This window comes from Chiloscyllium punctatum, chromosome 13, assembly GCF_047496795.1.
Source record: "Chiloscyllium punctatum isolate Juve2018m chromosome 13, sChiPun1.3, whole genome shotgun sequence".
NCBI lineage: Eukaryota > Metazoa > Chordata > Chondrichthyes > Orectolobiformes > Hemiscylliidae > Chiloscyllium > Chiloscyllium punctatum.
The window spans coordinates 84,166,180-84,179,565 of NC_092751.1; the positions used below are offsets into that span (position 1 = coordinate 84,166,180).

The window sequence follows — 13,386 nt, forward strand, 5'->3', positions numbered from 1 at the left end:
AAAGACCTAAGTTAGTTTCTATACTGTAGTAGTTCATCAACCACTTCTTCAAATATCTTTTCCACTTTTGTCTTCAGGTACTGGCCAAATGTCCCGGCAATTTCACCAAGCATTTGGCAGTTGAAAAACAGAGTGAATTTTTTGGACTGTTGCAAACTGCGGCCAATGAGTTGAGATCTCTGCGTTTAAAAGGTATAATGTTCTCAATCTAAGGAACCCCCTTCTTAGTCTTGGTCCTCATCCTTGGTAACCTGGTAACCAGGCTCTCAGAGCCCAAGGAACGTGCCGCTGTTTGCATGTATACCATTGTCCTGTTGGATTTAGACAGACTCATAGTAGAGCATCCATTTAGCTGTTCCCTCAATGAAACATTCCAAATCAGAATATCCGACATCTTTGAACAACAGCAACTTTTTTGGGATTAAGGTCGAAGATGAGTGTTCAGAAGGACCCTGTGGTATTTGTCAATCCAAGCAAAACTCTCACATGATATTGTAGTCACAAGATTTACTGGAGGACAGTGACATCATGAGATATGTATTCCCCATTGGCACAGCATTCAAGAGGAGGAGTATTCCAGGTTTGAACTGGAGCAATATAGGAGTTCGTCAGACTTTAAATTAGAGTGTGGGGTGGGGGGGGGTTGGGGGGAGGTGGGGGAGGGAGGCATAAAACTTCCCCCAGTGAAACACAAAGCAGCAGGTTAACATCTGTAAGAGTGATTTACAGCAAGGTAATCTAATGATATTTCCTGGGAAAGGGTTCTTAATTACAAGATAAGTCCAATCAACTGTAATAAGGTGACATGATTGACAACAGGCTAATCCAATGATATTTCCTGGGAAAGGGGTCTTAATTTACATAAATCATAATGCCCTGGTCGTGGTTCAAGGTTAGTTTGAATGGTCAATTAATGTGTCAGTATCATTTTATGAAGGCTCCATTGTCCTCATATCTTTGGATTTCAGCTTAATTCAGCAAAACAGCAGTACAAGTTCACAGGGTTCAATCACTATTCTCAGCTATTTTCTTGTATTCTTTTAAATTGAAAAGCCATTTTGTGGTTAGTAAAAATCTACATATACCTGTTGTTTCTAATAATAACCTAAATTCAAATTCAAATTTTAGATCCTCATCACCTCCCATGACCATACCATAAAGGCATTGATCAAATTATTCCAATTCAGTGGCAGCCAAAGACTGCCATTCTTCCTCTTCCTCCGAAGAGGAACCAAGGGCAGGCAATGGTGTTTCCTCAACTTCATCTAAGTGGAGAAGAAGCTTTTTCTTGGTGGAACCAATATTGTCAATAAAAGTTAATATTTTAGCAATAATACACTTAACTATAGCAACACCAACATTAAAACAATAGCACCATACTTAACCATATTAATTAGCCAGTTGTACCATGAGCCAAAACCCCAATCTCCCCACCCCGTACCTTCATTTGTTTGGTTGACAAGAGTACGTATATTATCAATATGTCTAGTAATGTTTTCGATAAGATCAGTGACCCCCATAATGCATTTTCCTTTCATTATAGCACGAACTCCACCTTCCTTCGCAAGTATATAATCAAAGGCATAGCGACTTTGTTGGGCAAATAGGTGCAATTCTGAAAGCATGTCTCTAATTTCTATTAAGGCAGCAGTTGTCTCATTTCCCAAAATCATGAGTCCGCAAATGAGATAATTACTGTTTTGATGACTAATAATTCCTGAAGACCCGCCTAGTGAAAGAATGCTAAGAGCTGCATGTGCCAATGAGTGTGCTTTACGTCTTGATATGGCCTTTGGATTCTTCCATTCTGCACAGTAGTCAGAAGAAACTGAAAGGGGAATTATGATCTCGTTGCCAGGTAATTGGACAGGGAACAGTAATTGAAAAGTGTTCCTACAGTCACGGCATGAAGAGTATTTGCTCAATTTAGGACAAGCTAGTTAGATGCCTTATCATAACTGAAAAAATAATATCCAGGTTTAGTATAGATAATGGAGGGACCTTCCCAGTAAGAAGCAGGCCTATATTTGTGACTTCCTGGAGTATGTAGATAGCCCACAACTACCTAATTTGGTCCTGAGGGTGAAAATCATCTCATCTAATGAGGTGGGTTTCTTGATAAGAAACATGTCGACATCCCAACATGGTTCTACCTATCCAATAATTGGGAAAATATTAGCCCCGTTCGGGGTATCATAATGAAGGTGGGTGTTGCTACCCTCTCCACATAGGGGTTGAATTCCAGTGGTAATAGAGATATATTTCTCGTTAAGGCATACACATGAGATGCGAGGTCCTTCAGAGAAACAGTGATGACTAAGACGCTTAATCATAGCACAGGGGTTAATTCTAGATACTCTTACATAAGCGCACCCCCATCCTTTGCCATTGTAGCAATTTGGATAGGATATTGCGGATTTATTGGAGGAAGTCCAAAAGCAGGTGGAGATAGGTAATAACTAAAAGAGATATTACACCCTGTAAATACTTTAGCACTATTCCATAGCCCCATGTTAGGTTTTGGAAGGAAAAAAGGGGTTGAAAGAGTCTCTCGTCAAAGTAGGATTGTAGCAAACTACCTCATCCTCTCCAAATATTTTATTATGGGTTTCTAAAAACAAATTGTTAGTTAAAGAAAACATCTCCCCTTTGTCTCTTTTATTACGTGTTCTATCTGAATGAGGACAAGCCTTACCAGGGGTACGTATGTAATCAAACTGGCACACAACACCTTTGCAGGGTAAGGAACATTTCGACTTGTTCTGTAAATGAACTGTTGGATCTTTTTGATGCAGTTGACCACTGCAATAGTCATTCTTGGTGGCATTCAATCTTTTGGCACACAAAGACATCTTCCTGGCATAGTTGGTACACAGCCTCTGTTTGCTCAGGATCACACAGGTAAACTGTTTCTTCTTGTGCACCAATGCTGGCAATGGCAAGTCCACACAGCAGGGCAACTTCGATCTTTGTCATCTTCCCCCTTGCAAGATTAGAGGCCACGGAGTGTCCATTGTCATAGAGACATAGTGTCATAAAGATGTACAGCATGGAAACAGACCCTTCGGTCCAACCCGTCCATGCAGACCAGATATCTCACCCAATCTAGTCCCACCTGCCAGCACCCGGCCCATATCCCTCCAAACCCTTCCTATTCATATACCCATCCAAATGCCTCTTAAATATTGCAAGTGTACCAGCCTCCACCACATCTTCTGGCAGCTCATTTCATACACGTACCACCCTCTCCGTGAGAAAGTTGCCTCTTAAGTGTCTTTTATATCTTTCCCCTCTCACCCTAAACCGATGCCCCTCTAGTTCTGGACTCCCCAAACCCAGGGAAAAGACTTTGCCTATTTACCCTATCCGTGCCCCTCATAATTTTGTAAATCTAAATAAGGTCACCCCTCAGCCTCCAATGCTCCAGGGAAAACAGCCCCAGCCTATTCAGTCTCTCCCAATAGCTCAAATCCTCCAACTCTCGCAACATCCTTGTAAATCTTTTCTGAACCCATTCAAGTTTCACAACATCTTTCCGATAGGAAGGAGACCAGAATTGCATGCAATATTCCAACAGTGGCCTAACCAAGGTCCTGTGCAGCCGCAACATGACCTCCCAGCTCCCGTACTCAATACTCTGACCAATAAAGGAAAGCATACCAAATGTCTTCTTCACTATCCTATCTACTTGCAACTCCACTTTCAAGGAGCTATGAACCTGCACTCCAAGGTCTCTTTGTTTAGCAACACTCCCTAGGACCTTACCATTAAGTGTATAAGTCCTGCTAAGATTTGCTTTCCCAAAATGCAGCACCTCGTATTTATCTGAATTAAATTCCTCCTGCCACTTCTCAGCCTATTGGTCCATCTGGTCCAGATCCTGTTGTAATCTGAGGTAACCCTCTTCGCTGTCCACTACACCTCCAATTTTGGTGTCATCTGCAAACTTACTAACTGTATCTCTTACCCTCGCATCCAAATCATTTATGTAAATGACAAAAAGGAGAGGGCCCAGCACCGTTCCTTGTGGCACTCTACTGTTCATAGGCCTCCAGTCTGAAAAACAACCCTTCAACACCACCCTCTGTTTTCTACCTTTGAGCCAGTTCTGTATCCAAATGGCTAGTTCTCCCTGTATTCCATGAGATCTAACCTTGCTAACCAGTTTCCCATGGGGAACCTTGTCGAACGCCTTACTGAAGTCCATATAGATCACATCTACCGCTCTGCCCTCATCAATCCTTTGTTACTTTGTCAAAAACCTCAATCAAGTTTGTGAGACATGATTTCCCACACACAAAGCCATGTTGACTATCCCTAATCAGTTCTTACCTTTCCAAATACAGGTACATCCTGTCCCTCAGGATTCCCTCCAACAACTTGCCCACCACTGAGGTCAGGCTCACTGGTCTATAGTTCCCTGGCTTGTCCTTACCACCCTTCTGAAACAGTGGCACCACATTAGCCAACCTCCAGTCTTCCGGCACCTCACCAGTGACTATCGATGATACAAATACCTCAGCAAGAGGCCCAGCAATCACTTTTCTAGCTTCCCACAGAGTTCTCGGGTACACCTGATCAGGTCCTGGGGATTTATCCACCTTTACCCGTTTCAATACCCGTTTCATTGTGATAAAGTGTAAATCATTTCCTATTTGTATATAAGTATATACAATATACACATAATCAATTAAAATAGGCAGCAGCAAAGAAGTAACACAAACTAATCTATTCTCGTTTGAGTGTCAGAGGAGCACCCGATTTGAGGCCATAATTAGTGCTAATATATTGCCCATACTGGTAAAAAAAAGCTCATTCATTTTAAACTCTGCACTAGAGATTCCCTTCCGACCCATTATTTTCTTACTTTATCCGGAAAAGCCCAGGTATGGGCGAATTAAGCAAACCTATTTTTATAAATCCAGCTTTGCTAGGATGTAATACTCTTTGAAGTTTTGCTACTAAAAACATCAATTTTATCTAAAATTTGGATTAGTTCTGCAACGTATTGTATTCTTTAAACATACATTAACCTTGTGCCCAATCAAATGGCCTGATCTACAGTTGTAGTATTTAGAATTGAGTGTAGAAACCAGATGGTGATTTTCAGCAGAAACGTTGGTGATGAATATTGGCTGGAGGGCAATGCTGTCCCCAGATTATGGTAACATGATGCAAAGCTTTCAAACCACACTGAAATTTTTCTAATATTGAGCTAACCATAGAATTTAGATGTTGGTACAGTCTTAGAATTATAAACCATCACTGTTCAGTATTAAATATCTAAATGAAGATAATAGCTCAGGTAGATACTCCTTCTTAGATCTAACAGCCCAATCCAAAAATAAATCAAATCAACCAGTGTGTATTCTTATAAGCTTCATACACAAAGCAAAGACAATTTAGGCTTAGCGTCTATGTATGAAATCAAACCACTTGATAATTCAGTCAGTGGCATATTGTAATATAAAGTGCCTGTAATTATTTCAGAAATGTAAATTTGCAAATTACTTCCAAATTTCTAAACAATATGGAGAACAATCCAAACACTAAACCCATATGATTACAGTCAGTAAGCAATAAAGAAATCAACTTCTACATTGTGAATTGGCACTGAACAGTCTCAAGGTGATTTGTTTTGCACATTACCCAGGTCTGCCATACCCGTCCTTATACTGTGTCTAACCGGGATTTGCTGGGGACCCAAAGGGATCAGAAGTTTGGAGTATAAGGCTGCCTGCTTGGCCGCTGCATACACTTACCCACTACTTTAGAAACATTATCAGTTTGATCAGCATGAGTCAAGCATCTTGATAATTGTTAGATTGATTGGACAAAATAGTATTACTATAATGCTGGCCCTTAGGGAGTTGAAAATCTTCAATGTTCCCACAAGGCTCCAAAATCGTGGGTCATATTAAAAGCACAATGAAGAGACAGTGTATATTAGTAGATTTTCCTTCTAATAGGATGAAAGCATGTCGACTTCCAATCACCAGCTCCGAGGTCACATTAAAGATACATTGCTCCCCATTGGCCAAATTTCAACAGTTAAAGTGAGGACCAAGCATTTGCCCCTGGGGTTTTTGCCAGTCTCAAAGGTGAAGTGCTGGGGCCGGCCTGTCCCCATTTTCAGCATCCCCTTGGGAAAAGATTGACAAACAGTAGTCATCGGGTAGGTACATGAGGTAGGGTCCGCCCCCAGTGGGTATCCTGGCTCCAAACAACCCTATCAGGGCTGGCGTACGCCATTTGGGATCGCGAGGGCGGTGGATATAATTGGTTTTACCTGTAACTTGCATCATGGTTCAGTCCAGTTCTGGCCATCCCAATAGAAAACCACGGCTCACCTCCTTTGTGACTGAAAATTCCTGGACTGGTTTGTCCTGTTGGTCTGGATCCTGACAGTGACTCCAGGCGGAAACATTGCAAAAACATGGGGTTAAATAAAGGTAATTGAGCTTCTTGATTATTGTTCAATTGTTTGTCACCTCCATCAGACAGATAGGCACATCTTTCAGTCTTGTAACACAAGCCATTCATATTTAGGCTACTCCCAGAATTTTACCGCATTTACATTTGTATCACCCTTGGACATATTGAGCAAATTTGGCCGGTTTAGTCTTGCAGTTAGGGGCATGCTTCATTAACATAATTCTAATTCCCGGGAGGCGACCTGGTTTAGTATGGCGCAGGTCACTCATCCATATGATATCGGCTATGAAGACTGGACACTTCATTTTCAAAAGAAGGAAAGGTTTGTAACAAGTGGGTGGTTTAAATTAAGGCTGGGACAATCAGGAGATGTTAGGGGCTCAGCAGGTATACAGGAACAAAATCCCAATCCTCAAAAAGGGTCGGTATGCCAGACATAGGCTCGGGATTCCGAATAGAATCCAAGTTCTTTATTTTATAGTATTGTTGCTTTAATCTTATTTATATATTCCTCAACCTTAGTGGCCTTACATTGTTTTCTCATGTCCCTTCTGTATCACCTCCCCAGATTTTGGGAGTTCCATCTGCCATATATATCTATCCCTATCCCACAATCATAAGCAGAATTTCTTCAACTGGCCAGTAAGGTAGCTTTCCATTCTTTAATTAACAATGAATTAATGCAGCCATGTTTTAAATTAACCATGAGGTAGTAAGTCAGGCCACTGACAACATGTAAAGGAATTAAAAACAAGCAATCCTGCCAATTAATTTTGTTTTGGGCTAATACAATTGATTATTATAAATATTAGAGGAGAAAGTGAGGACTGCAGATGCTGGAGATCAGAGCTGAAAATGTGTTGCTGGAAAAGCACAGCAGGTCAGGCAGCATCCAAGGAACAGGAAAATCGACATTTAGGGCATAAGCCCTTCCTGAAGAAAGGCTTATGCCCGAAATGTCGATTCTCCTGTTCCTTGGATGCTGCCTGACCTGCTGCGCTTTTCCAGCAACACATTTTCAGCTATTATAAATATTATACAATATTGATATAAGATAATAAAGAAAATAATCATTATCGGTAATTCAGGGTGAAAACCCAACAAATGACTAAAACATTTTTGAAAACTGTACTCTGCTGCTTTATCTTTCTTATTGCATCATTCTCTCCCCTTCTGTGGTTAATCTCCTTGCCTCTATTTTCATTGTAACCTTATTGAACCAATCTATCAATTTATGTTTGTCTAACTTTAAAGCCTGTTCCTAACTATACATTTTGGAAACTTGATTGTCATAATCCGAAAGCTCGTTTTAGGATTTGAATTTTCAGCTAATCAAAAATTGCAAGAGGAGAATAACTAAATAGGTGATGTGTCTCGTTCACTTGTCCTGGTCACTGAATCACATGGCTGCGACATTATGGAGCCCGCTAACTCCATGGCATTGGGGGCAGTGATACGATAAAAGAAATAGTGATTGATTTACCACCCTGTTCCTCGATATGTTTGGCCATCCCTATTGTCGAAAGGGTGGAACGCTGGGTGACAGCAATGCCTGCTTAAATCAGGCAGTAGTCCTTTCTCATTTGTTAGGGACACCTAATGATATGGATAGAATTCACTTTGGATTTTGGAGAGAGCACTGAGTGGAATGATACCAAGCATACTTTATGTATTACTGAGTGGGGATCCAGCTGAAGAAGAGTCCAGAAAATAAGTTTTCATTTACTATTGTGGACACTGGTGGATCAACAGAACTTAGTTCTCTTTGTCTTGTTTTGAGAGCAGAACTCCTCTGTGGTAATATATCAATGGTCATTATTTTTATAACATATATGAGTAACATGCAACATATTACTTTCTTACAGTCATCAGTATAAATTGGAAATTCATTTATTCAGTATTTAATATTTAAAATGTAAAATGTATACAGTTCCCAACTTTGAAATCCACAATAATTACTCAGTTTTAGTCCCTTAATTTAAATCCAAGATTAGGTTTCTTAAGTAGTCCTGACCAGTCATTGCTCATTTACAATGCTATAGGTCATGAAATAACTGGAGCTGCCTTAAAAGGTTTTGTCTACTCAAATGAAAAAACAACTTCTAATGCACAAATAATGGCCAAATCCAAAGACACAGATATTAACCATAGGATATTAATTTTCTAGGTTATTTATCACAACCTAATGTTGAACTGAAACTTCAACTGTTATTGAGGGAGGGGACTCCCTCAATAAGATTACAACTGCCCTTATCAATAATCACCAATAAAATACAGCAGTCTTAAAATTAAGTGGAAACAAAGAAGTCTGAAACAAAAAAAGGTTATAATGTTGACCTCCTCTGTATTAAACTGATTTGAAATCAAATAAGGTTGGCTTTCATGTAAGGATAAAATAGATTAGTTAGAAACTGACAGTAAGGCAGTCATAAACTGTAAAAAAGAACAGGAGTTAATATTTTATTTCATAATCTCTGAACCCTTACCTTAAAAGAAATCATGTTAAATTTCCAAAATGCAAATCAGATTCAAAACATTCCTGGATCTCGAGCTTTTTCACATAATTTCACGAATGTTGAGGATGGATCATCTGTTTTGTCTGTGTAATTACCCATTTTAAAATTACTTCAGTTTTATAGCAACAAATTTTTTTTAAAAATATTACTCACTAATCAGACTTTCACAAACCCTAATTAATTTCACAAACCGTTTTTTTAAAAAAATTGACTTAGTTTTAAAATATCATGATATTTTCTTTTATTGATCAATTTAAATGTTGATTTTTTTTGTTATTGAGTTTATTATTAAGTTCCAGGCCTCCTTTCTATCTAGTATAAGCAGATAAATCTTATTCAATAAACTTTAAATTACCATCAACCAACTGTATGTAATATTGGGGTCAACTGCCCCCGTAATAGTCACAAATATTAGGGCCCACCTGCCTCCCTAAAATTTAACTGCCTGCATTAAAACTGTTGAGGCCACCAGCCTCCGAAAGCTGCCGAAGATCCAAAGATTGGAGTCTTTTTTAAAACCTGGAAATTAATGAAGCTCAGGAGATCGAAGTTTTTTTTAAAAACGTGGAAATTAACTAAGTTCGAAAGATTCAGGGTTCAACACTCCCCTCATAGTTCAGCAATTTTCAGAAACCACTGTCCCATAAGAACAAAAGCACCCCCAACCTTAGTTAACCTCTCCCCCCACCCTCCTTATATATAAAGTCCCCCAGACCCAACCCTTACTAAGACTGATCCTTTCGGGCTGGACTGGAAAATAAACAGCGAGGGATCATGTCAGACACCACTTGAATGAGAGGAAAACCAAACGCTCTTAAAATACTCACGACTGGTTAGCCAAATTCCTCAACACTCAATAGTGAAGGACATTTAACTCTTACACTGCTGTTCAAAATCTGTCCAAGCCGAAATGAAGATCTAGACCCCTCAAGATCGGTCAAAAGAATCAATGGAATGCGTCTGTACAAAAGCAAGGGTCATCAGTTTATTGAATTAAGGCACCTTGACGCAATTCTGTCCAGCAACACAAAGGTTAAAGCTTCTGTGTTCCATGGTGAAGTTGCGCAGTTACATTCGAAAATTACACATTATTTATATGTTTTTTAAGAGATAGTACAGCCTTAATTACAAGAAAAGACCAATCACATATACAAAGGTGACATGATTTACAGCAAGTTAATCCATAGATATTTCCTGGGAAAGGGTTCTTAATTACAAGAGAAATCATAAGGTGACATGGGCGGCACGGTGGCACAGTGCCTCACAGTGCCAGAGACCCGGGTTCAATTCCCGCCTCATGCGACTGACTGTGTGGAGTTTGCACATTCTCCCTGTGTCTGTGTGGGTTTCCTCCGGGTGCTCCGGTTTCCTCCCACAGTCCAAAAATGTGCAGGTTAGGTGAATTGGCCATCCTAAATTGCCTGTAGTGTTAGGGGCAGGGGTAAATGTGGGGGAATGGGTCTGCGTCGGTGTGGACTTGTTGGGCCAAAGGGCCTGTTTCCACACTGTAAGTAATCTAAAAAAAAGATTGACAACAGACTATTCCAGTGATATTCTCTGGGAAAGGGGTCTCAATTTACTTAATCATCATGCCGTGGTAGCGTTTCAAGGTTAGTTCAAATGGTCAATTAATGTGTCAGAATCATTTTATGAAAACTCCATTGTCCTCATATCTTTGGATTTAAGCTTAATTCTATAAAACAGCAGTACAGGTTCACAGGATTTAATCATATGCTCAGCCATTTTGTTGTATTCTTTTAAATTGAATAGCCATTTTGTGACTCGTAAAAATCTACATATACCTGTTGCTTCTAATAATAACCTAAATTCAAATTTTAGATCCTCAGGCAGGTATGACATAGTGGGCATCACAGAGAGGTGGCTGTAAGGGGATCAGGATTGGGAGCTGAATATTCAAGGATATCCATCCTATCGAAAAGATAGGCAGAGAGGGTGGGGTTGCCTTATTAGTAAGAAATGAAATTAAATCAATAGGAAGAAACAAAGTAGGGTCAGATAGTGTAGAAGCTGTGTGGGAAGAATTGAGAAACCGCAAAGGTAAAAGTTGTACAGGCCTCCAAATGGTAATCAGGAGCTGGGTCACAAGATATACCTGGAGATAGAAGAGATGCGTGGGAAAGGCAAAGTTACAGTGATTACAGGGATTTCAATATGCTGGTGGACTGTAAAATTAGGTTGGTAGTGGATTACTGGAAAAGAAATTTGTGGAATGGCTATGAGATGGTTCTTTGGAGGCAGCTTGTGGTGGAGCCCAATAGGGAACATGCAATACGAGATTTAGTGTTGTGCAATGAGGCAGACTTGAAAAGGGAGCCTAAGGTGAGGGAACCCTCAGGAGGCAGTGATCATAATCTGATTGAATTTGCTCTGCAATTTGAGAGGGAGAAGATAGAATCCGAGGTAACGGTATTACAACCAAACAAAGGCACATAACAACAGAGGCATGAGGGAGGAGCTGGTAGAATTGACTGGGAGAGAAGCCTATCAGGAAAGACAGTGGAACAGCGATGGCAGGAGTTTCTGGGAGTAATTCAGGAGACACAGCAGAGATTCATCCCGAGGGAAAAGCAGCTTATATAGGAAGGATGAGGCAACCATGGCTGACTAGGGAAGTCAGGGATAGCATAAAAACACAAGAGAAAGCATATAAAATGTTGAAGGGCAGGAGGAAACCACAGGATTGGGAAGCTTACAGAGACCAACAGAGGGCAACAAAAAGAGAAATAAGGAGGGAGAAGATTAAGTATGAGGGTAAGCTCACCTGTAATATAAAGGAAGACTGCAAGAGTTTCTTCAGATATATAAAGGGCAACAGAGAGGCAAAGTAGAGAGATAGTAATGGGGAATAAGGAAATGGCTGAGGAACTGAATAATTACTTTGCATCAATCTTCATGGTGGAAGTATCCCAAAGGTCCAAGAGAGTGAGGGGGCAGAGCTGAGTAGAGTGGCCATCACCAAGGAGAAGGTGCTAGAAAAACTGAATGGCCTGAAGGTGGATAAATTGCCTGGACCAAATGGACTACACACCAGGGTTCTAATAGAGATAGCTGAAGAGATAGTGGAGGCCTTAGTGGTGATCTTTCAGGAATTACTAGGGCCAGGGAGGGAGGGTCCCAGAGGACTGGAAAATCACTAACGTGACACCCCCATTTAAAAAGGGAGTAAAGCAAAACATGGAAAGTTACAGACTGGTTAGCCTAACCTTGGTCGTGGGTATGATTTTGGAGTCCATTGTGAAGGATGAGATTTCTGAATACTTGGAAGTGCATGGTTTCATCAAGGAGACGTCATGCCTGACAAATCAGCTAGAATTCTTTGAGGAAGTAACGCGCAGGTTAGATGAAGGAGAGCCAATGGCAGTTATCCACCTGGACTTCAAGAAGGCCTTTGATAAGGTGCCACACAGGAGGCTGCTGAACCAGATAAGGGCCCATGATGTTAGAGGCAAGTTGCTAGCACAGTTAGAGGCTTGGCTGTCTGGCAGAAAGCAGAGAGTGGGGATAAAAGGGTCCTTCTCAGAATGGCAGCCAAGACACATGGTGTTCCACAAGGCTGAGTGTTGGGACCACAACTTTTCACTTTATACATTAACAATCTCGATGAAAGAACTAAGGGCATTCTGGTTAAGTTTGCAGATGATACAAAGATGGGTTGAGAAACAGGTAGCATTGAGGAGGCAGGGAGGCTGCAGAAGGGTTTGGACAGGTTAGGAGAGTGGGCAAAGATGTGGCAGATGGAATACAACCTTGGAAAGTGTGAGGTCATGCACTTTAGCAGGAAGAATAGAGGCATGGACTGTTTTCTAAATGGGGAGACAAATCAGAAGTCTGAAGCACAAAGAGACTTGGGAGTTCTAGTCCAGGATTCTTTTATGGTAAACTTGCAGGGTGAGTCAGTGGTTAGGAAGGCAAATACAATGATGGAATTTGTTTTGAGAGGACTTGAATATAAAAGCAGAGATGCACTTCTAAGGCTCTATAAGGCTCTGGTCAGACCACATTTGGAGAATTGTGCACAGTGTTAGGCCCCATATCTCAGGAAGAATTTACTGGCCCTGGAGCATGTTCAGAGGAGGTTCACAGGGATGGTCCCAGGAATGAAAAGCTTAACATATGAGGAATTTTTGAGGACTCTGGGTCTATACTTGATGGAGTTTTGAAAGGAGATGGGGTGATCTAATTAAAACGTTAGATGTTGGCAAGATATTTCCATTGGTAGGAGAGACTAGACCCGAGGGCATAGCCTTAGAGTAAAGGGAAGACCTTTTCGAATGGAGATAAAGAGAAACCTCTTTAGCCAGAAAATGGTGAATCTATTGAATTCATTGCCACAGGAAGTTGCGAAGGCCAGATTATTGAGTATATTTAAGATGGAGATAGATAGGTTCTTGCTCGTCAATGTGATCAAGGGTTA

At 40.6% G+C, this 13,386-nt stretch overlaps 1 protein-coding gene across 1 annotated transcript in view; it reads left to right on the forward strand.

The window, feature by feature from the left end:
- The window catches only part of LOC140484579 (uncharacterized), a 38,183-nt gene that overhangs the window by 5,475 nt on the left and 19,322 nt on the right, over positions 1-13,386 (forward strand). Inside the window, exon 3 of the mRNA XM_072583033.1 lies at positions 78-192. Coding sequence (XP_072439134.1) covers positions 78-192 — 115 coding nt within the window. The remainder of the gene's footprint in view (positions 1-77; positions 193-13,386) is intronic.